General features: G+C 30.7%; 1 protein-coding gene across 1 annotated transcript in view; it reads right to left on the reverse strand.

Annotated features, from left to right (window-relative positions):
- LOC105836312 (serine protease nudel) overlaps window positions 1–25,651 on the reverse strand; it is a 41,041-nt gene extending 15,390 nt beyond the window's left edge. Inside the window, exons 1-12 of the mRNA XM_036293175.1 lie at window positions 24,445–25,651; window positions 23,189–24,310; window positions 9,796–10,425; window positions 9,372–9,581; window positions 8,541–8,704; window positions 8,101–8,297; window positions 6,429–6,905; window positions 4,887–5,185; window positions 3,792–3,936; window positions 2,569–2,708; window positions 2,228–2,479; window positions 1,994–2,144 (exon numbers count right to left, since the gene is read on the reverse strand). Coding sequence (XP_036149068.1) covers window positions 1,994–2,144; window positions 2,228–2,479; window positions 2,569–2,708; window positions 3,792–3,936; window positions 4,887–5,185; window positions 6,429–6,905; window positions 8,101–8,297; window positions 8,541–8,704; window positions 9,372–9,581; window positions 9,796–10,425; window positions 23,189–24,310; window positions 24,445–24,631 — 3,974 coding nt within the window. The 5' untranslated portion in view covers window positions 24,632–25,651. The remainder of the gene's footprint in view (window positions 1–1,993; window positions 2,145–2,227; window positions 2,480–2,568; window positions 2,709–3,791; window positions 3,937–4,886; window positions 5,186–6,428; window positions 6,906–8,100; window positions 8,298–8,540; window positions 8,705–9,371; window positions 9,582–9,795; window positions 10,426–23,188; window positions 24,311–24,444) is intronic.
- Between the last annotated feature and the right edge of the window lie 306 nt (window positions 25,652–25,957).

Consider the following 25,957-nt stretch of genomic DNA (forward strand, 5'->3'; position numbering starts at 1 on the left):
GTGGATGTCACATTACGTTTTTACTTTTGACTGCCTGCAAAGTTTTTCACGTGTTCATTAGAAATTGCCACAATGTCGAATAAATTATAGTTGTGCTGTCGCAATGAATGTTACCTACGTAACAAAAGTATGTAAATTGTAATGTGTAATTATATTTTTTATTTTCTTTTCTATTTTTTAAATAAATACTATGATTATCTTTCTCTCGCTGTTTGGGCAAGATAACCCATGACATTTCGGGATAAGTGTTTATGTATATATTTTATTAAAAAAGACGAAAATTAAGTTATGCACCTAATATTTTAATTTCACATATTATATATGTTTTTTGGTCCTAAACTTGTGTGAACATTTAATATGAAAAATGTTTACAACTAAAATTAAATATGTAATAATATGTGGCAATAAAACTAAATATGTAAAATTATAAGTTTTTTTATTATTCTATCTTTCCCCTACTGGAAAAGGCAAGAGAACCGAATGCCGTTCAGGCGCTAGTAGAAGTGAATAATTTCCATACAAAAAATGTTCAGAGATAGGTTTGATTGATCAATTGCTTGACTTCCTAGTGCTTACTTTGGAATTCTTAAAAGACTTGACTTTTGGCATTTATTGATTGGAATTATCGCGCATATGTTACGAGTATTCTATGGTTCCTGGGACACGCTCGGAATTGAGCAAATGTTCACTTTTCTTTAACTAGATTTATTGAAACTATTAAGAATGGAAACACCACAATAAGTAAATCTAAGATGATCTCATTACATTTGAGCATTAGAGTATGTGTGGAAACAGTGAAAAGACAATGTTTTTCTTGGCCAGGATAGGGAAACTGATCTTGCCCTTAACCAGCCGGACAACTTCAGGATCTCGCCTATCAGTCTCGCCTTAACCAGCCAGACCACCTTCCAGTCTCGTCTTAAAGGGATGCTAAACTGCTGGTCAAACTTGATCGAGCTCGATAATGTAGAGTCATTCATGCACATTCTTAACAAATTTTGTATGTATTTCTTTTATAGATTTGGAAATCCTTTACCAGAATTAAAGTTTATGTACTAATATCAGCTTATGAATTGAATTTCATACCAAAAATTAAAACAAATTTTTCAGATTGCTCTTTTTATACGAAATTTTCGTACTCATTAAACTTACTTATTAGAACGCCTACGCTTAATATGAAAGCGTAGTATTGTTTCTAAATGTTTGCTCCACTTGGGCCCAGGCTTGATTTGTGCAAGGTCTAAAATTTTTACATCAGACACATTTTGTTACAAGTTGACGCTAGAAGCTGACAATTAATAAATTTTTTGTCGTTTTTTCTACAAAATCGTTACGGCTCGGCTTTGTTATTATCTATGCTTTAATTCTGAAGAAGGATTTTTAATTCTGTAAATGCAATTAAAAGATTAGTGAGAAATAAAATTATCGATAAAACAGTACAACTTTAGCATCTGACAACTTAATGGTCTCGCCTTAACTAGCCAAATTACCTTCCAATCTCGCCTTAGTTAGCTAGATCGATTCCTGGTCTTACACACATATGTGAATACATTATAATCTTACTGGTTATCATCGAGCAAACAGACGCATTTTCATACTTTAGTGCTCTATTACTCGGTCTCTAAGGATTTTTGAATTTTGTGCTTATTGAGACATTTGTTCAGAAGGACAGTAAGGAGGACAACATATTAAATTTTCAGACAATTTTACCGGCAGCCAAAATCCATAAGATTGGTACGAAGTCCGCCCCGCACCCAACCCAGTGGATTTTGATTCTCGGCTAAATTTGTTGAGAATGCAATATGTTATTCGTTGTGATCTCTTGATCATAAGTTTTAATGGATATAAAATCCAAAAATCAATGGTTTTCGAAATATTAAGCTTTAAAAGTTCGATTTTTTGCTTTTTATAAGTGTTTGAAAATATAAATATGGTAAATATGAACCTTAGAGTATCTTTCTAAAACGGAGAATTCCAATATTTTGCAACTTACTTTTTGCAGGTAAACGTTAATCTAACGTTCGACATTACTTCAGCCGTTGTTGGATAAATATTTACGGTATTTGATTCATCAGTACTGTATGTTTCTCCCTGATAGAAGAAATAAGAGGAAGTCGAAATAGGAATCGCTTCCGTGCTCACTTCTGTAACAAAAAAATTCCGTGTTAATCACTCTATTAAAAATCCAAGGCTTGTCGCAATCATAAAAGAATTTAATATAATTTACTATTTTCTTCAATGGTATTATTGGACTGGTTTGCTTGCAGTGACACAAATGTATCATTGGAATCTGATTCCCTATATCTCTCAGATGTTATTTTCAAAAATTCGCATCCAATTTCATCTTCTGCATCTAAACAGTTTACAAATCCATCACAACGATTTTGTTTTGGTAAACACTTTCCTAGGCTCGATTGGCAAGTAAATCCTGGACATGAATTCAAGGGTTTATCTCCGAAAGAAGATGCCACATAGTTGTCTACAAAATAACACATTTCAAATAATAAAATCAATGTTAAATAGAAAAAAATATAACATTTTTATCTTTAATCCTTTTAAAGGACTTACCTAAAGTTTGAAACGCTTGTAAAATCCAATCTAAGTAGTAACTAATTTTCATGTAAACACCAGGCTCATCTGGACGCCCACATCCGTCACCGTGGCTGATTAGGCCAGCTGCGTACCACTGAGATTTTAAATTTGGATTTCTGTGTGCAAGAAAATTTTTGTATAATATCAGTGAAAAAATAAAATTTGCAATATATTAATTATTTTAAATAATTCAATATTGGGATAAAAAACCATCTTGTTTAGAGAATACCTTAATTTTCGAAATATAAATATTGAATGGAAATGTCATAAAGCATTAAACAAACAAAACTAACTTATATAAAGAAATTTTACTTGTTATTAGTTCCATTAAGAAAAACATGTTCTCAATGTTTAATAATAATCTTTATGAACTGAGAGAAAAGAAATATTGGATAGAAAATACAACAGCTCTCTCTTCAAACTACTCAGACAGCATACAACATGTAGTGGCCGTTCGATTTAGTCTTTATTTTGTCCAAACGTAATAAAAATATTTTAAGACATACATTATTAAATTCAAAACATATTTATATTTGGACGTTTTAAAGATGTTTATTTTACGTACGATTGAAACATAATTTGTAATATTTATTTCTACAAAAATTAAATAAACAAAAAATTAAACAACTTTAAAACTAATAAGAGAGTGTGTTCTAATTTTACAGAAGTATTCAAATATATTAACTCTTTAACCGCCAGTGTTAAAGATCTTTGTCTTTTCGGCCATGCCCCAAACTGCCGAAAAATTGAGAATCTTTGAAGTTCATGGTCTGATAAATCTAGAATGTATCTGAAGGAGTAAAAAAAGATTTCCAGACCATGAACTTTAGTGTCAAAGATTCTCAATTTTTCGGCAGTTGGGGACATGTCCGAAAAGATAAAGATTTTTAACGCTGGTAGTTAAAAGGTTAATAGAACACAATCTCTAAATATTTTAAATTTTGGTAGTATTTTGAAATGTGACACATACATCTTTAGATAGAATACAAAAATGTCATCAAACTGGTATAGGCTTTTTAAGCGACATCCGTTTATTTCTCGGAAACTAAACATTGCACTATAATATATATAAAAATATGATTTGCTTACATAAATAATTAAAGAAATGAACACCCTGGTATGCCTGGTGTTTGATATGGGTCTTTTTTATATAAAATTTAAATACAAATTCTTTAAAAGCAAAAAAAATTGCTTGTTACCTGCACATTAAAGGACCACCACTATCGCCCTGACAAGCATCGTGACCACCCGCAGGATATCCGGCGCAAATCGTGGAGTTATTCTGATCAATTAAATATTTACATGATGGCAAGATCGGCACTTCTACTTCTCGCAAATGATCCGCTAAAAAATATTATTTTTAAATAAAAAGAACAGATTATATCTTATTATTGATAACTTTTGAGATAATTTTTATAAGAATTGTCTTTTATTTTTAGAAATACTTTTTCCAGAAAGATGTAGGAATCGACTCGACTAACAAAAGAACACAACCAAGTGTCCTCTTTCAATTTTAATAAGCTTTGGATTTGTTAAAATATAAATAAAAATGAGAGACACATTTCTTATATGTGCATTCTCGCACGTTAAGGTTGTGAAAACCTAACGTGCTAAAAAAAAAATACTTATTTTCTTTCGGAGCAAATATCGTCGAAACCGTAAACAGTAGAAAAAAAAAGTTTTAAATAAAAATTAACTAATTTCAAAAGTACTTTTCAATAGTGTTTTAAAAAAAATTTTTAATAAAGATATAAAAAAATTTTACTTAAAATTTGTAACATTATTAAAAAGTAGCCTTAAAACTATTTGACTTTTATTTAAAACACTTTTTCTATTTTTTATAGTTACAACGATATTTATTTCGAAAGAAAATAAGTAATTTTTTTTTAAGAGATGCTTTGTCCCCAATTTGCGAGAACGCATTTATAAAAAATATGTGCCTCTCTTGAATTACAAACAAAAATATCTCTTATTTTTGTTTGTAATTCAACATATTTAAAGCTTATTAAAATCGAAGGAGGGTTTGTGTCCCCTTGTAAGATGTTTTATGTGCGCGTAATTATACAGAAGTTTACCAAAAGATTTTTGAAAAAATAAAAATTTTTATTTAATTTGAACATTTTTAAAATTAAGCCAATTTAAATATAATAGTTACAGAAGTTATAATCTTAAATATAAGAAAATACTCTTTAAATCTTTTAGAAAATTAAAAAAAATATATTTGTATCACTTAAGGATCATCCTGCATAATTACTGCTTTGGTTGCTAAGTAATATATTAAAAAAACATCTTACGTTCTGGTCCATGTTCTATTATAGATCCCCATCCAATAGCAACGCACACGGACTCAGGCGATGGCCCTTCTTTCCATTCATGACCCGCGGTTTCTAATTCTGGCAAGCAAACTGGGCGGACCCATCGATTGAAAAGAAGAGGTTTGTCTAACATGATTACTGAGATGTCGTTTTGCATATGTCGTTCTATGTAATCGGGATGAATAATTACGTATTTCACCTTTCTTAGCTGTGTTGACGGTGAAAATGATAATTGCCTGAGTATGCCGGCTTGTATTTCAAAATAATATCCCTTATATCTGAAAATATTATTATTAGCAGACACATTTTAAAAAAAAGAATATATGTATATCTAGAGATGTTGAAATAAGGTATAACATTGCAAATTTTGTGAATAAAAAGAAAAAAAAGAAATTATGTTTATTTCATTATAAAGATCTTATTTTTCTTTATTTGACATTTAAATTTTATGAAAAAGTTATAGGAAATGATATATGAGATGATATTTATTTTGTTTGTGTTTTTAAATAGCGTTTTACTATAATAAATTAACTATAATAAATTTTATTTGTTTTTAGCTGTAAAAATTAAGCACCATAAAAAATTCTATGTTTCAAGGATTAATTTTAATGTCTACAAAAATGGTAAAATTTTAATTTGATTGATCGAGCTGTCTTCAAGATATAGCGGTTACGTATTTTGAAAATATGATAAGTGGTGACGTTATTTTATACAATTTTTTAATAAAATTTATGGCGAATAGAGAAAAGTATAGATATATAATCTTTACAATGACATAAATTTGATATATTTATTGCTTTCTATTTTTCCATAAAAAATTCATAATTATTGCCAGACCTCATCTAAGTGAACAAAAAATAATTTTGCGAATTTCTTGGGACAAAATTGTTCGTCCATTATTGTTGAATATCATTATAATTCCCTTAAAAGTAATTTCCCTGGAAAGAAATTATTTTAAACGAGACTACAGTGATATTTCGCAATAGGTGCGTTTAGCAATTTTCAAGTGGAAATGGAATATTGATGAGATGATAACTCAATATCATCTTTTCGTATCTAGTATTGAATATACTAATTCAAATACTGATAGTGTATTGATAGAATACTAGGATAATTGCAATGAGTCAAAGCTTGAAATGTAATATTATTACGGTACGAGATTACGGTGCCATAACACAAAAAAAATTGATAACAATATTTTACATTGTAACAATACTAAACATAAATACTCTTATTATGTAACGGTAATAATATTGTACCAAAAATAAATATGGACCAAAAATAAATTGTACCAAAAAAACATAATGGATTATAGTCCAATAATATTATGGTATTATTATATTATTGTTTTAATGCTAGAGTTCCAGTATTGAAGTATAAAATATTTTTCGGTAGAAAATCGGTGTTTTGTCAGAATTCAACATTGATTTAGTATACTTTTATTTGTTGTCGCTTATAATATATGCATTATACAGTTGTACAAACTGCGATTTGTGGAATCGTCTTTGGAAACACTCTTACCTATTCATGCAATGACCCGCGGTAAGTATGTGAATTTCACTGAGAATAACCCCACCACAATGGAAGTTGCCATTCTTGTAAATGGCAACCAAGAAGGGCCAAGCTGTGGGCTGACTTGCACGACCGCCGACCACTCGTGATTGCGTTCCAACGATAGTATCATTCTGCTCTTGTATCTTCTCCTTAGACACCGATTGATTCACATTCAGTAGGCCCAGCATTTCTCGGTATTCCGCGATTTCCAATTGTTCCTCCACGTGTCTCTTGGATACATAACTATTCTTCGTCGCGTTAGAGATGGGAGAGAAATTTTGACGTGGCAGGACTTTGGTGCCGCAAGGTAACGGCGGGCACTTGACAAATACTGCTTTCCCCGGACACGTCGTCGTCTGTATATCGTTAAGTTCAGTTTCTATTACATAGAGACCTTGAAAAACATCTTCAGGCACATCGACAGTTTGTATTTCTAGTGGCATTCTGCAATAATCAATTTAACAATAACTTGCAAATGTACCTTCTGAGCTTAAACATTTTATTTTATTATCAAAATTTTGTGTCATTCTCAAATACATGACTTATACTATCGCTCAAAAGTATGTGCTCTTTTTGCTTTGTCTTCTTTAATTAAATGGTGGGAATTTAAAAAAAAAGTAAATTTGAACCTTTTTCTTAATTGTCTAGATGTTATACTTAATATTCATCTTGATGGTTAAAAAATTTTATAGTCTACGTATATATACAAAAGTATCTAACAGAATTAAAATAAAATTTAGGCATATAATAAATATACAAAAAAAATATGTACAAAAATTAGAAGAGTAAAATACTTTTGAGCGGTAGTGTCTCTAGTAGTGTATACAAGAATTGTTTTAAGAGAGTACTGTCTTACAGTTTTTTTATTAAAACCAGTACATGTTTTGACTATGTATGTTACTTTTCTTCGTTCAGTTCTATAGGTTTGCGCCATTGTGGAATGAGAGCATGTATGCCAACCCTCTACCAGATTCTATGTTATTCTCGGAGCCATCTCTTGATATTCTCAATTACCTTTTTCAAATCTTCAAAGCTTGTTCGGAACAAGGTTTGAAGACGACGAAAGCATTGTTGGATCTGTCAAGAGATGACTACAGGAACAAGATAGAACTTGTAGGTCTATTTTGTAACTGTGAATAATAATTTGGTATTGTTACATTGTCGTTGCACAGCTTTCTTGCTATATATGTGCACAACAACACTCTAATGATACCAAATTGTCGTTAAGAATTACAGAATAGGCCATTTAGTACAGAAAAGTTATACAAACTCTCGTATCGCAATGGCACAAGGCCATAGAATTAAATGGAAAATTTGTAAAAGAATAACATATATACCTAAAACATGTATCTTTGTTGATTCTTATTTATGTAAAATGAACAGTTTTCAATAAATTTGGGACATTACTTTTTGAACAATTTTTGTACACATATATATATATACATGTCATTAAGAGTCATTGCCATAGATATAGTATATCTAGACCGAGGATTGTCCCAAATTTCGGGAGTGGAGGTAGGGCTTACGTACGATGTAAGATATATTTCCTTTTCTCTTATATGCGCTTGTATGTGAGAGGGAAAGAAATAAATTTTATATCGTCCGTCCCTTTTCAACGTTTTCGTCCGTTATTTTCTACGTGTGCCTATACTTCCACTCCTGAAATGAGCAGGCCTGGTCATTACATCTATTGATAACATACGGTAAGGGCCAACCAACTTCCGATGCGCAAGCTTCCTCTGCCCAAGGAAGTGTTTTCGAGCAAACGGGATACCATTTTCCACGAACATTTTTATGCAAATATCCTTGAGCATAACCAATCATAAAACCAACCACCTATGATTTTTTTGAAGAAATGATAGGAAAATAGATAGGAAAATATTTATTAATTTTTAAAGAATTCTAAAAGATACAGACTTTCTAAGGCTTTTTGAATTAAAAATCTTTTTAAATTATATAATAATATAGAAAAAATTCAAAAATTCAAAAATTTTTTGTAGAAATTATGAAAAATTATTATATAAAGTTTAAAGAAGAATTTTTATCAGGCTAGTAATTGTATAACTATCTTTTACGTACGTCGTTTGGACCCATATGTGTTTCCAGAAGTATATTGCAGTCAAGTTCGTCTTTTCCATTAGAACATTGTTTTATCCCGTCGCAACGTTGAGAAAGTGATACGCAATTATTACTATTATAACGTTTCTCCCAATCATCGCAACTGAAAGAATCCCCTGGGCAACCTAGAAATGAAACATTCAAATTTAAAAGCATACATTTTTTCTACGTTCACGTAAGTTTTCGTTAATTTTAAGGACAAAAATCTATTGTAATACGGTGGTTTATCTTTCAAGCGGTGTAGTTATACACATTTCGTACAAACCGCTCGTATGAAGAAAAGTTTCGTGGATAAAGTAGCTTACATAAATTTAACCAGTATTTAGCGTCATCTGGTGGACAATCACAATAATACTTAAAAGAAGATGTTATATTTATAATAAACTACTATTTTTTAACACAGCGATTACAGCCTAATTCTCTTCCTTAATTTATAATTAATTTTTGGTCTGCTCAAGAACCGAGACGACAAGGAAAGAAATGCTCAGTTATAGCTCAGTTGATCATTTAGATTTCTGCTATGTCACACACATATTATTATTATTTTATTCTGTTAAGAGCTATGGAATGTTAAAAACAGTATTAACGTAGTAAATTTTTTAATTATATAAAAGTGTAATGTATTTACTATAAAAACATTAAATGCGATGTATCATTCGAGCAAAATCAATTTTTTTCATTTATTTTAAACGTGTACAAAAAATGAAAATAAATTGTTTCTTATTTATTTATTTAAAATAAATAACGACAATCTAATATGTAAAAAATAAAATAAAATATGTGTATTTTTACCAAAACAACCGAGCTCGTCCTCTCCGTGTGGACAATCAAAGTAACCGTCGCAGAGTCGATCTCGCGATATCCGATCTCTGCAGGAGCACTTTGTCTCGTCGCTGGCGTCGGTGCAATCGACACGGCCGTTGCACCATTTTACCCTCGGAATGCAGTACTGATTATTACATTGATGATAATTTGCAGGACATTTGTTGAACAAGGAGAAATCTAAAAAAACAATTATTATGTCGTTAAAAATAACGCTCTAATTTACCTTCCTAGAAAATATCATTTAGATTGTAATTTTAAATTTTTAGGGTAAGCAGGCAAATATAATAGAGATAATTAAGACGGATTAGAGATTAAAGAAATGCATTAAAAAAGGGAGACATGATAGACAACTTGAAGGGTCCTCGCAGGAAATATACAAACTTTTACGCACTCGGATTAATCTGCGCGACAATACTGTTTTCCGGAAGAAGTTGTGATTCCTTCGGAAGGTCTTTCGTTTCGTCGGCAGAACGATCGGATTGCGACGTGTCAGGGATCGGCGGGAATCGAATACTTGGCAGTGATATATAACCGCAAAAATACGGCATGTTTGGCTGCTCGGACATTCCGGGTGTTGGCTGCTGATTCAGCGGGAAGATAGGTGCGTTTGACATCGCAGGTCCTGTGGGACCGACGCCTTGTCCTGTCGGCTGAGCTAGATTGGCGGCGTAGTTAAATCTCGGCAGAAACTGTACAGTATTCGCTTGCACTTGCATATAATTGGGCGATGAGGAGCTCTGTAGATTCTGGAACGGAAAACCGCGACTTTGTCCGGAGGTAGAACTCGGATAAAACGCTGATGCCGGAGATAACGGTGTGTTGGCAGATTGGGCGGGATATGGAGTAAAGAAGCAAACTGGATGTGGCCTTGTCCATATAGTGGGATTCGATTGCAGCTGTTGATAGGATTTCGTGCTTTCTGCGGTTACTGGAAGAGGTTTGCTGCTGTTTTTCGCTTGAAAATGATTGGTCGACATGAACTGCTCGTAATTACGGTAATTACTTTCCACCGATCTTGATCCTGTAAGTATCATGTATTTCTTTCTTAATGCCATCGTTATTATTTGAGAAGACATATCGTATTTTAAAAAAAACGCAAGTAGAAAATTAGAGTATAATTCTGCCTTTTGAAAAACGTTTAATACTTTGCCTTCGATTCGGAGAGAAAAGAGCCTCCTGACTTTTCATTCATTTTTTATTAAAGTAACTTTTAGCAGTGTTATCTTTAAAATAATAAATCTAAATAAAGTATTCTTTATAATCTGATAAAAAATTATTTATAATAATTATATAAATATAGCAACAGACATTGTTGCCAATTTTTACTGGTATGAGTAATATATCGTTTATTTATTATTTAAAGAAAATTGTATAACTCGTAAACATTTCATTACTTTTGTAAATGTAAATAATACAAAGAAAAAATTTATTTTGTTCTCAAAAAACGTTTTATAAATTTTATTAATTTTTTATAAATGTATTTTTAATATTTTTATTATTTATTATTTTAATTGCTTTATTATTATGTTTGAAGGTCTGTAAAATTTAATAATTGAATAATTCTTTTACTGATTTCAAAGTTACTTAATTTCTTGGTTTAAAAGTAAATTTATAATACAAAGGAGAATGTGGGAAAAAGTAGTCGATTTTTGCTCTCAGCTGGCATGTGAAATCGATATATGTATTTTTTTAATAGTTTTTTGTTTGTAAATAACGTGGCGATATTCATTTTGCCAGAAAATACGGGAAAACCCCTCAAAAACTAAGTTCAAGTATAATAACATAGCCACAACAAAATAAAAAGAGTAGGCTGTACCACGGACCAGACCATGATATCTTTATGCATTTTCAGGGTTTTTAAACCACTTTTTTGATTAAAAAAGAAGTGGTGATGGAGCAATTGTGACACCGGATTTGTGTTCAGCGGCTTAAAATACAAGAGAATATCACAGTTAAAGGATATCTGATCCGTGGTACAGATCACCTTTTTTATTTTGTGTGGCTGTATTATCGTACTTGAACTTAATTTTTGACGTATTTCCCCGCATTTTCGGGCAAAATGAATATCACCATGTTATTCTACCACAAAAAATTTATAAGCAAACACATCGATTTCAGCTAGGGGCAAAAATCGACCACTTTTTCCCATCCTTCTTTGATGGAGAAGTGATATTATAAACAAAATCAATTTTTTACATAGATATATGTAATTGAACATTGACGTCAGAAGCGAGAAAATGCTTGCAACGTACATCAAAAATAGCATTTGTAACAGATAGAACAAACGTGTCAATATATCATAAATCCCTTTTATTTGTGTTGGTTGATCAATATCAACCTGTATAACATACAGTATCAATTGTTGTGGAAAATTTTCAGAGAGATTTCATATTTCATGCAACAATTTTGAAAGAATTCAAGAAAATGAAATGCTGCAACAAATGTATTTTCAAAATCTATCACATGCAGTAAATTTAAAAGTATGTGATAAGCAAAATCAAAAATCATTACGACATTATAGTGACGGTAAAATGATTCCAAAACAATTATTAAAGTCACATTTTTCTGAATCATAATTCATTTTATGTCATTTTAAGGTTGTTAAGATTTATTGATATACTTGACTTGTGATGATATCGGAACAATTTGATGTAATTATATATTGTACTATAAAATTGCAATAACCATATTAATGAATTAATAGTAGAGAGAGAGAGAGAGAGAGAGAGAGAGAGAGAGAGGAGAGAGAGAGAGAGAGAGGGAGAGGAGGAGGGAGAGGAGAGGGAGAGGGAGAGGGAGAGGGAGAGGGAGAGGGAGAGGGAGAGGTACTCGAGGAGAGGGAGAGGGGAGAGGGACGGATCGATCTTAGAGGGAGAGGGGAGCTAGGTCGAGGGATTTCTCTGGTATCTTTCTCTTGGCTCTTGTCTCTTTCCTCTTCTCTTTCGCTTTCTCTTATCGTCTCTTTGCTCCTTTTCTCGTCTCTCTCTCTCCGGCATCTTTCTCTTTCTTTTCCCTTTTCTTGTCTCTCTTGTCTCTATTCTCTTTTCCTCTTTTCTCTTTCTTCTGTCTCTCTCATTTTTCCTTTCTCTTTTCTTGCTCGTTTCTCTTTTTGCTCACACCAAATCTTTCTCTTTCTTTCGCTTTTTATTTTTCTCTTTCTCTGTTCTCTTCTCTTTCACTTCTCTTCTTTCTCTCTTTCTGCTTTCTTTTCTCTTTCTCTTTTCTCTATTCCTTTTCTCGCTCTCCTTTTTCCTTTTACTTGATCCTTTGTCTCTGTCTCTCCTCGCCTCTTCTGTTCTTTGCTCTGTACTACCAAATGCCTTTTCTTTCTCGTGCTCTTTCGCGGTCTCCTGTTCTCTTGTCTCTATTCTCTTTGCCCTTTCCTCTTTCTCCTGTCATCTTTCCGCCCTCTTGACTCTTTCTCTTTTGTTCGTGCGTTTCTCTTTCGTCGCTTTTCTCTTGTTCTTGCTCTTTCGCTTTCTCGGTTTCTCTGCGTCTTTCTGCTCTTCTACTGGTCATTCACATTCTCTCTTGTCTCGTTCTCCCATTCTCTTTTCCTTCTCATTTCTCTTTCTCAGTTCTCTTTCTCGTCTCGCTCTACTCTCTCTCTCTCTCCGTCTCTCTCTCTCTCTCTCTTCTCTCTCTCTGCTCTCTCTGTCTCTCTCTATCTCTACTCTATCTGTTTTCCCTCCCTCCTCCCCCTCTATCTTTTTTTGTCCTTTGTTTCACATTGCTTTAATTTAGAAACATTTTTCTTGGTTTTTAAAGATAAGTTGAGAATATCATCTAAATATAAATTAAAAATTTTTATTTTAGTAAGATACAAAAACCTTACACATACATGCGCGCGCGCGCGCACGCATTACGCACACGCACACTTCATTTATGTGTAATGTTTTCTTTTTATTACTTATGTATATGTATATTACAAATAGTTGGTCTTATTTGCCGAATACACATTACAAAACACATATAAAATAACATTTTTAAAAATTATCGAAACTTGAAGGCCAAAATACACACAAACATGATACGTAAATGAATAGTTTGCTGCTTTAATTGCTATCCGTGCATAATACAAATACTGTGTCATAGAATGTATGCAAGTGCAAATGGTGCCGTCACGACTCGCTTATGCGCTCCTATGTTGAAAATCACTCACACGCTCTAGTACGAAATTACAAAGAAAAAGGAAGCTAAAAAGTTTCTGTTTTTAACGTTACCAACAGAATCACGACAAAGCAGAAAATGGTTCCGTTTTTTCATTTTTATATGTTTTTGCAATTTTGTATTTTTATATTTTTATATTTTTTAATAATTTGTATATATTTTTAAAATTTTATATATAATTTTATTTTTTGTTTTAACATTAACATAAGATGTTAATATATTTTATATTATATTTTTAAGTAATACACACAGTTTGTAAAAAATGAGAATTAAAAGAAAATATACAAAAAAATAATAGGAATAATAGAAATAATAGAAATAATAGAAATCTTATAAAATAAGAAAAACAATTCAAAATGTGATTTCTAGCTTTAACGTTTGCGAATATTTCTGTAACATCTTTTTAATCAAAATTGTTAACCGTTTCACTTTTGATTAATAAAAGTGCTAAATCAGATAGTCGTTTTTGTGTCATTGTACTTCTAAAATAATTTTTGATTAAGTTTTGAAAAAATTAATTTTAATTTTGAAAAAGTTGCCTCGCCAGTTGGTAGATTCATTCTCCAAATTTTTTGTCCCTTTAAATTTTGCGCCCTACGCTGGAGCATATAATGCGTATTGTCTTGTAATGTCCCCGAGTGCAAATTATGATATAGCATAAATAAAAAATATAAAAAATTTTATTCTGTGATGTATTGTCATATATCGTGTTCAATTTTTATTGCACGTAATTTTGAAAATCAGGACCGCCCGTAAAACAAGACTTTTATCAAAATTTATTTAGTTTTGGTGGCATATTATCTTTATTATTTAAATTAAAACATTAATTAGAAAGGTATAGAAAATAATAACTATCGATCAAGGCATCGTTTTAAATAATTGTTAGCGGGTCTTAATATAATAAAGCTTTATATTTAATTCCTCTTTAATTTATACAGGGTATCTATAGTCATGCCCGTCAATGATCATGAAAAGATATAAAAGATCGATATAAATAATAATGTTCCGTACTATGTTGCGATATTCGCAATCATTATCAAATTATCGGCTTATCGTCAAATGCAAGCGCGTGGCAAGATAGGATCGTCCAATAAGATGCGCATCTGCCGTTGCTAGACGTAGGAAGTGGGGAGTTAAGCGTAAAAAAAGCAGGTTGTAAACAACTCCCCGGATCTCGCGTGTCTAGTGATAGTAAATGCGTGTCTCATATAGGTGGTGATCTTTTCTCGCCGCGCGCTTGCATTTAGCGGTAAGCAAATTCGGTTGCTTTATAAATTAATAACTTGAATTATTGCGAGTATTATGCAATACGGTACGGAACATTTTTGTTCATCGCGATCTCTTGTATCTCTTCATGAGCATTGATCCGTATAATTATGTACACTCTATGTATAATGAGAATTCTCATGAAATGCACACAAATATTGATAAAATTTAATAATAGTTTAATTGACAAGTCTTGGTTTTCGTCATTACATTGAAAAATTTGGATCGTATATATGACAATGCGTTGTTAAAATTTCTGAAATAGCTTCTTAGATTTGTATTTATGATAAATATTTTTGAATATGTGATATTTGTATCACACAGATATCGACATTAAAATAACGCTATGTTAATATATATATGTTTCTTTATATTTACAAATAGTAAATTTTAAATGTAGACCAGGCCCAAACTCAGTTCGCGAATCGAACGCGCTTTCATCTCTGTCATCTCGAGAGAGTGAAATAAAGAGTAAAAAAGGATAGACACTACTTAAGTAATAATTAGTGTATTATTACTGATTTGTAGTGACAGAATTATAACTGTAATAATTAGTAATTATTCAGTCTTCTAGTAATTTTAATTTTATTATTAATATATTATCACTATGAAGGATCACTATGTATTTCACTAATTGATAAGTTACAAGTTTATCACTGAAAATAAGCGAATGAGAAGTTATTTCAAAAATTTTAACAACACATTGCCATATACACGATCCAAATTTTTCGTAACGATGAAAATTAGAACCTGTTTATTAAACTAATATTTTATAATTTACATAATAAAAATAATATGCCTCCAAAATTAATAAAAAACTTATGTTACAGGTGTTTTATGGATGGTCCTGATTTTTGACATTACACCGAGATATTTTCTACAGTTCCATTATATTATCCACATAAAAAAATCTTCTATTCTGAGTGTAATGTTTAATATAATATACAAACACACAATTCATTACAAAATGTAATGCGTACGATTGTTACGAAACTAAGTATACTGCATTTTTTATTATGTAAATTATGCAATCAATTTTTAATACATTTTTTTAGACCAGCAAATACCAAACTATAAAAAAACCAAAATTATGATATAATGTATAAACCATATCTATGAATATGACTTATACATACGAAAAAGAGTGACAAAATGTTCACTGAAATGTTAATGTATATCAATGTATACTTACGTACACATTAGATACATTTGATCCCAACATGTGCCAAATCATAAATAAATAAATATAGATATTGTCAATATTCATGAATTACGAAAAAATTAGGAAACATATATTGACATTACAGTTGAAGATTTCTTAGTTATTTTAATATATAAACATTGTTTAGTGATTATTTTGTTTTTAATAAACTGTGAAGTAACGAACTTTATCTGGCCTTTAGTATTTCATTTTTTGATAATAATTAAATAAGAGAGTAATGATTTGTCAAAATCTTTTAAAGAGATGTTTTTGACTAAAAATATTTTCCATAATAATTCACAAAATTGTTACTTATAGAAAAAAGTCATATGTGGATCTGACATGTCTGAATTAATAGTGTGTATTTATGCTAGACTTTACATGCTTAGTGCCGCATTTTTTTTGTAACAGCTCTGGAACCTTGAGCTCTTTTTTTTTTGAGAGAGAAGCCAATATACTGCTATTCTGTAACTCGCGATAAGAAATGTCAGTATCATTATACTGTCGCTGTGTATATATTTTGTGTGGTAAAAACGCTGGACAACAGTCTGCCGATATCAATATTTCTCGTCGAATTGCAGAATTGCATTATAGGCAAGTTTGCAAGGTTTTAAGTTGTCTGTTTTACCGTATATACTGACAGAATTGTACAATTTGTTCCAATGTTCAACTTTTTATTGCATTTACACAATTAAAAATTCTTTTCCACAATTAAAGTATAGACAATAACAGTGTGCAGACGTGATGATTTTATACAAAAAAATAAAAAAAATTTTTAATTGTCGGCGTCTGGCGTGGACTCGTAACAAAATGTGTTTGATGTAAAAGTTGTGCACTTTATACGTATAAATCAAGTTAGATCCGCACACGAGTGAACATTAAGGAACAATACTATGCTTTCAGATTGAGCGTAGACGTCTTAATAAAAAAGATACACATTGGTAAACATTTCGTGTCTCAAAAGAGCAATCTGAAAAATTGTTTTAAATTCTTGATATGAAATTCAGTTCATAAGCTAATATTAATACTATAAACTTTAATTCTGGAAAAGGATTTTTAAATCTATAAAAGAAATACATACAAAATTTTGTTAATGACGTGCATAAATGACTCTACATTGTCGACCTTTCTCAAGTTTGACGATTAGTTTAGCATCTCCTTAAGTCCAATCTATGTTTTCTATTTTCAGTTTCTTGTTCTTTACTCATCGTATTTTTGCCTTTTTATTAGTGTATTTTATCAAATCGTGTCTTTTATCACATCTTTTATCGTGTCTCTTGTTTCTTTTGGAGTTTATATTTTTCTTATTTTGTCAATTTGGATAAAACATAATGCGAAGAGGCAAATAACAAGGTGATAGACAAAAAACAAAAAGAAAAATACAAAAAATGAAAAGTATATTATGGACTAGTTTTTAAAGTTTAGTCTAGTCTAGAAGTCGGCAAGAAATGCATTTCTCGGCCGATTTCAGTAGGCTCTGCCTCCCGCTATTCATCTTGCTCCGCAGCGCCGCGCGCAGCCAACGAATCACTGAAATTCGTAGGCTACGCGCGGCGCTATGGAGCAAGGAGATAACGGGAGGCGAGGCCTGCTAAAATTGGCCGAGAAGTACATTTGTTGTCGATCTCTGGTCTAGCCGAATTAGCATTTTATACGAAAAAAATTGGTAACTCAGGTTTGACTATGCGTAAAACACAATTAACATGTATAGATTAAAGTTGGTACGTTTGCCACTCGCAAAAAGCTGGGGGTCATTGCAAAATTACGAGTTGAAGTGAGGAAAAGCAGTTTTTTGCTTGCGCCTTGTAGACTAAAAACGGAATCCAAAAAAGTTTCAAATAAAAGTTGTAAATATTAAGTAGATTTACAATAATAAATTTGGTTTATTAAGATCGGTTTATTAGTTTGTAAAGTTAAAAACCCATAAAAAATGATCATTTCTTAAATTATTTATAACTTTGTTAAAAATTAACTCAAGCATTTGAAGTTATAGGAAAATATAGCTTTTATAATGATAAAAAGATGTACCGAATTTCATAAAAAAATATTGATAACTTTTCGAATAATGTCAATTGTTTATTCAAAACGCATTTTACTAAAATTTAATTTTTACATTTTTGAGACCATGTACTCCAGCTTTTTGCGAGTGGCAAACGTGGGTACCTACTTTAATCTACACACGTTAATTGTGCTTTACGCAGAGTCAAATTTGATTTACCAATTTTTTCCCAAAACGGCCCCTTTTCAAGCTAATTCGGCTAGACTATATCAAGTAGCAGTTGTTATTTTGTGTCAAATGTCATAGATATGCTTAGGCAAAAGATTTATCAATCATAAAAAGAGATCATCAATATATTGACATTATATAAATACGAGTATCACTGTTTTTGAATAATATTTCTTAAACAAAAGTTGAAAGTAAAATTTTGAAAACGTTAATGTCAACTAAAAAGTGTATTGTATCAAATGGTGTAGTAGTTTTTACATAATGTTTCATATTATGTAATAATTAATGATTTTGCAATACAATTGAATGAAAACTGAGAAATCTTAAAACTAATATCATAATCTGCATTTTCTTTTCTCGTTTTTTTAAATATAAATCATTTATACAAAATATTTATAAGTTAATATATATGTATTAGGATTCTTAGAAATTTCACTTTAATGTAAAATATTTTTTGTCAATAATACAAATATTTTATTCTGTTCTGTAGGACGCAATAGTATGACGCAAATATACATATATTAGATGAGATTTGTTTTTAATAAATTTTATTTACGCCATCTTTTATAACCGGAGAATTTTGATCAATTTATTCAGATAAAATATTTTGTTTTAAAAATAATAATACATTTTTGTTTAAAAAATAAAAAAGTTAAAAAAATAGCGTTGTTATTATATGTTGTAAAAATAGATATCGTCTGAAAATGGTTTTAAGAAATAGTAGAATTTTGTTCATATATATAAAAACAAAACAAAAACAACAAGGTCGAGCGCGACACTTCTTAAGGAACAAATGGTTTAGACACAGATAAAATGATTATTAATAAATATACACAATAATAATATAATTGTATAAATAAAATTTTTTAAATAACATTATAAAAAATGACACAAATTGTGCTAATAATTTATCTTTCCAATTGTTTATATATGTATGTGTAAATTTGCGAAATTTTTAAACAGCGCTTGTAAGAATATTATATTTTATAAATATTTTTTTCTAACTTGTTTTTGTATATTTAATCCTCTAAATAAATTAAATTGTATTTCTAAAATAATTAAATTATTACTATTAAAAAAGAATTTAAAATACTTCATAAATAAGCAAATTTTTAAATTTTTTATATTTATATAATTGCATACTAGCAATATTTCAATCATTTTAATGATTTTTTAGTAATATTTTGGAAAAGTTGTAGATTTTTCAAATTTAATTAAATAGCTATTGAGTCATTTTTTTAAAAGGTATAAAATGAAAAATTGCTATTTTAGAACAGTTACCTCAGAAAATTTATAAACATGTTTTGTAACATTTATAAAACGTTTTATGTTTTGTACAAAATGTTTCTAAAATATCTATGAAAAATTTTGATACTGATCTGTCGAATTGAATTATTTTTAATAAAAAACAATTGCACAGTTGTCTAATTGATATACTATAAATACTCGTATTTGGTTTACATATAAAATTGTGATATATTAAATATTTTATATATATTTTAGCACTACGCATTTATTTTAATGTAAAAATACTGTGCTAAGACGAAAAATACGTTATGCGTCGCAAGAATAAACGGTTTGAAATGTTTTTCATATAAGGTATTTGTATTTATGTTAATATATGTAACAATTTTTTTACCGCTTTAAATTATTAAGCCGTTATAAATTATTATTGTTATAAATTATTAAATTATTAACTACTGCAACTGGTCCAATAAAAGTATTTAAAAATAGTTAAAAATATTTTTACCAAACAAAATTTAAACATAAATTAGAATATAAATTATCATTTATTAATAATAATTAGAATCCTTACTGTTTAATAACATTAAACAATAGGAAACAAAAGATATAGATAAAAGAATTCCACATAAGTAAAAAAATATACTTTCTTTTTTATATAAAATATTATTTTAAACAAATAAGATACAAGTGTAAGAAAGGATAAAAAAAAAAAAAATTGAGCCTGTGCACTTTGAGTGACTCGTCATTTTAGATAAGAATTAAATAACACTCTAAAAGTTCGACTAAAATTACATTTTACTTTAATAAAAAGATAATCTTTTCTAGTACAATAGATCAATGTTCATAGGATATTAAGTGGAAAACTTTACTCTATTAAAATCATTTTAGAGAGAATGATTCATTCTATGGAGCTTTGGAGATTGTTTTAATGATAGAATAAACGATATCCAATAAAGATTTATTGTATAAAGTTCCGAAAAGCGCAAACCTCCGATCGCGCTGAAATTTTAACCAAAGCTCACCCTTGATTAGAGAAGAAAGTCTCTAAAAGGATTTTTGGCGACAAAGCCTCGTTTGCCCCCTAGCCTCCTTCAAAGTTTTTACAGTTTTTACTAAATATCTCCGAAAATATTGATTTTAGAGAAAAAAGTTCGAAACAAAAAATAAAGATCATAAATAGCTCTACAAAAAAGATTATATACATTTTTTACGTAAACTTATTATTTTGGCTGTTATGACCCAAAATATCTCGGCGGAGGTCAAATTGATCCCGTCAAACATTTTTTAAAATTTCTGTTTTATTAAATATGCAAAAATTTTTTAATTTAAAGGTTATATATATTTATTTAACGTAAACAAAAGTTTAATTATAAATTTGAAAAAAAATAATTTTTTTACAGTTTAATATAAAACAGAAAATTTTTCTATAATTTCGTTTTGCGAGAAATATATCTCGTTTCGCGTGGAAATTCGCAAAGGGTTGTACAGGGAACGCGTGGGCTGGGGAGGGGCTTTGCCCCTTCTCCTGCACCCGCTCGCTGTAATTTTTTCTAATTTAACTCACACATTTTAAAGTCGATATTTGATGAATACGAAAACATTGAAAACAAACAGCGTGGAAAGTCGCAAACCTATGTGGTATTGTACAAGCGTGGATGTCGTTTGTTTTACGTTTTATGAATACAATACATGATAAATATTACCTTTTGTGTTATATGTTAAACTATAGTAATGTTTATGTTTTATTTTAAATTATAGAAATATATTTTTGTCTTATGTTAAACTGTAAAAAAATTACTTTTTTTTTCAAATTTGCAATTAAACTGTTTTTACGTTAAATAAATACATATAACCTTTAAATTAAAAAATTTTCGCATATTTCATAAAACAAATTAAAAAAAATGTTCGACGGGATCAATTTGCCGAGTTATTTTGGATCATAACAGCCAAAATAATAGGTTTACGTAAAAAATGTATATAATCTTTTTTGTAGAGCTTCTTATGAACTTTATTTTTTGTTTCAAACTTTTTTTTCTAAAATCAGTATTTTCGATATTTAGTAAGAACTGTAAAAACTTTGAAGGGGGCTGGGGGGCAAATGAGGCTTTGTCGCCAAAAATCCTTTCAGGGACTTTTCTCTAATCAAGGGTAAGCTTTGGTTAAAATTTCAACGCGATCAGAGGTTTGCGCTTTCCGGAACTGTACCCAATTTATTTTTTACAGAAACTTCTCTGTAACACTCTACAATTATATTTTATAATATTTACTTTATTTTTACTTTTATTTTGAGATTCTTGGCACATCTTTAACAAATTATTTTAGAATGTGGATGAGGAATTTTATAATCCTGCACTTTTAATTACATTCTGTGGATTTTGTTTATGAGAAATGTTACTTTGTCGCGTCTGATAGCGATAACATGTACTCTCATCCGGATTGTTTAAACGGTTTGTCCTGTAAAAATCTACTGCAGAGTAAAAAAAAATCTTTGGGTTCTAAATCAGAGTGAAATAGAAATAAAATACCTGTACCCAATATGGCCATGTAATTTAGCTCACTCCCATTTTTAAATAGTTATGCAATAAATCTCACAGATAACGCTATATCACTTAGGAAGTCGATGTATTTATGCTAGTTAACTGCTCAATATCTTCTTTCTACGGCTTGTAATCACTTTATTCAAATTGTGTTCTTCTGAATTTAAAGTTTTAGAGGTAAGTTTTTACTTTGTGTAACTATCATGTAACAATGATAAATATACACAATTCATACTATTGTAGCTCTTTATTTAGGCTTTCCAACACTGTATTTATTTAGGTTTTCATTAAAATATCTTGTTTATAATTAAAGGAAGAAAGCTCTTTGTATTGTGAAACCATGACTAGAGACACTTCTAAAAACACAATATATCTTATTAATACACAAGAAAGTTAAGATTCTATTTTTTTATTTAATGTTTAATTTTTTATTAGTATTTTTTGTCTTTCTTTAGTTAATTGAATTTTATTGACGGGTAAAAGTTAAGATAATGTCCATTGTAATAAATAAACATAGTTTCATTATTATTTAATAAATAGCTGTGTGTGTAATTTTTTCCATAAGTATGTTAAAAAGTGCTTAATTAAACATGTTGATTCTGTTATTTCGCATTTTTTCAAAAATATTTACGAAAAAGAGGAAAATACATAGCTAGGCCACATCGGGTAAATATGTAATCAACATGGTCCAAGTGCTTTTTTTTTTTTGAAATCTTTACTATACTTATATAAATAATTGAAAATATTTTACAAACTTTTTTAGTTTCAGAAATGTTTCCTATTTTAAATCTGACCCTTATTTTTCAGTTTCGTATTCATCAAAAAATTAGAAAAACCTCCAAAACTTAGGCAGGGTATATTAGGTACAAATACCTTACGTACTACGCGGAGTCACATTACGTTAATCACTCCGAAAAGAATGAAAGGTTCTCTTTTAGCTTAAGAGTGCCCGCACTTAATCAAATAATAATGATAGTTCTCTCTTTTGGAATGACTAATCACTCTAAAATATTAATGGTGAAATGATTCTACGAGAGTAGATGCCTAATTCTTTTAACCAAGGTTGTACGTAAAAAGAATCGAGCACTTCCTTAAATATTTTATTATTTCCTCTCTCGTATTCTTTCTGACCACGTACCGTTTGTCACCGCAGCTGCTTGACTTCCCTCGTACGAAGGACGCGTCGAAGGATGCATCGTTGTCTTCCTATCAATTCCGGTCACGTTATATGGCGCCGCCGACGCACTCGTCGTGATTTTAGTAATTTGCTTCGTAAGATCGGCAATGGTCCGTATTGTTGTTTCGATTGTTCCTAGATTAACTGTAATTGTGGTTGTCTCGAATTGTTTATTATCTTTCGTAGTAAGGCTGTACTGCGTTCCCGTGCTGTTCAATTCGGTCGGCGTCACGTTCGTGATACCTTTGCTTTCGCTTATTACACCGTGCTGTCGATCGACTCTCGACGTGACAGGAACGTTTTCATCGTCTTGGACTTTTATTGTACGCGAGTCGTTTGCGGCAGGATTGCTTTCTGGCTGTTTGTCATCCGAATTGTTAACGTCACTGTCGTTCATCTGTTGGCTTCTATTAAAATTGGTATGATCAATTGATAAAGTAGTGGTTTCCGATACACTGATATCTCTCGGTGATTGATTCGTGAAATTATGTGATGGATCGTTCGTAACTGTGTTTGTCTCCACCAGCTGGATTTTTGTCACTTCCGTCCGATTAACTTCTGTCCGATTCGAATCGTTGCTAGCCTTGCCATCCTCGTCCAGCAACTTGATGACGGCGGTACCAAAATTGCTCGAGCTATTTTGCTCGGTGTAATCATGCGGGAAGTATTGATCCTTCGATCGTAGCGTGTCGTTCAACAATTTCTTGCACTCGAGACATCTCAGAATATCCGTTAAGTCCAACGATTTTTCGTCATTCTTATTTGAAAACTTATTTGCGAGAGCCGCGAGATAGCCTTGCGCTAGTTGTAACAGCTTCTCGCAGTGCTTTGCGCTCAGATTGCAATCTCTTTTCCTGCGAGATACTTCCCGTTTGGAACGCCGGTCGGCCGTGTCATCATCCCTTTCATATATCGTTGGGAATGCATCGCCTTCTGTAACCCGTGCTATCTGGCTCGTAAGCTTTGTATGATCGTTGAAAGATGGGTCTTCATTGATCACCCGGGACTTCGACAATGATCTTCTGTCGAGAGGAAAACCTAGTCTGATCATTCGTTCCACGTTTGTTTCCGGTTGAATGCGAGCTGAAAGATGGTGGAAGAGATGATTCTTCGAGGACATCGACTGGAAATTGGTGATTGCGAAGGCGATCAAAAGCAAATTTCTCGGGAAAAATAATGGGCGTTTTATTTACCCTATGTACATAATATTTACTGACCTGAAGCATTACGAACATCACGTCCAGATATTATAGAAAACGTAAGATCGATGATTGTCAAGAACAGTATAATCAATAAGATTAAAATTGCCCCAGTTAAAAGAACACGTTTGTGCCGTGGATAAAAATTTGAATAGATGCGCCCGCCCGACTTTTTGCATTTGTCGGATGTTATGCCTAAAATCATGATTTAATCTTAAAAAAGCGTGAAATCTTGTAAATATATACCTAATAAAACAAAGTATTTGTATACAGTCCTTATAAAAATGTAATATTGAGCAGCATTAATTTGCCCACTAATTAAGACATATTTTAAATATTAAAATCGCTGCTGTTAGTACTTTTAATACTCAAAATAAGTAATAATTACTGGCCAATTTAATACTGTCCAGTATTACATTTTTATTAGAAAATCTGAAATATATATTGGTTAAAAATCATTAGTTTCATTAAATTAGTGTCGGTTTTGTATTCTGGTAATCTGCTCATGTGAGATGAAAGGATTTAGAATGATATACACTTGATAACCAATGATTTTACTGATATATATTTAACTTTTTGTACAATGGTGCGTGCCGATGTGCTGACGGTTTCGCTTACAGTTTGGATCTGATTGTGAGTCGTGGTTCATACACGTGGCAGTATCATTATACGCAAATCTTTTGTCCTTGGAGCATATAACAGTTATCTTTTATGGAAAAAATACTATTTGACTTGCAAAAAAACTATTAAAAAATATTGGAAAACCATTCGTCTCCAATATATTATTCACTAATTCAATAATTCTTTCGCAAATTTAATAGTATTTTTCTATAAGGGATAAACTATTGTGTAAAAGAGAGATGCCATGTTTGTAACAATTAGTTAGTTTTTCTTTTAAGTAAATTAAAGTGAAAGTTAACAGTTGTAAATTCAATTTAAATAAAACTAAAATTAAAGTAAAGGAGGATGTTAAAAAAGGTCGATTTTCCGACTACAAAAGGAACCTAAAATTTGAGTTCCACGGATATCTGTAAGCCGTATAAGAAGTGGAAATGACAGTCTTTTTTTTTGGAGACCTGTGGAAAGTGTCGAAAATCTGTCAAATTGATTGAAAATTGCATTTATCCGGAGACAAGTCGAGTCTGTGGCATGGAAAAATTTTTAGTCAAACCGCTAATAATGTTTTAATATCGGGATCCCGAAATTCAAAATAGCAGATTCAATATGGCATGGCAGAATATCAAATATCGTCACGAATACCACACTCAGCCGAACCCAGAGACACGAACAAGGACGTAATGGTTGTTGTCTCCATTTTTTTAAAACTTTTTTTGTTAAAAATTTTTATTTTGTTTTTTTTTAATTTTTTGTTTTTATAATAATTACATGTTTTTATAATAATTATAAAAAAATTTTTTTTACAAAAAAAGTTAAAAAAATAGAGACAACAACCACTACGTCCTTGTTCGTGTCTCTGGGTTCGGTTGAGTGTGGTATTCGTGACAATATTTGATATTCTGCCACGCCATAT

This window comes from Monomorium pharaonis, chromosome 10, assembly GCF_013373865.1.
Source record: "Monomorium pharaonis isolate MP-MQ-018 chromosome 10, ASM1337386v2, whole genome shotgun sequence".
Classification (NCBI taxonomy): Eukaryota; Metazoa; Arthropoda; class Insecta; order Hymenoptera; family Formicidae; genus Monomorium; species Monomorium pharaonis.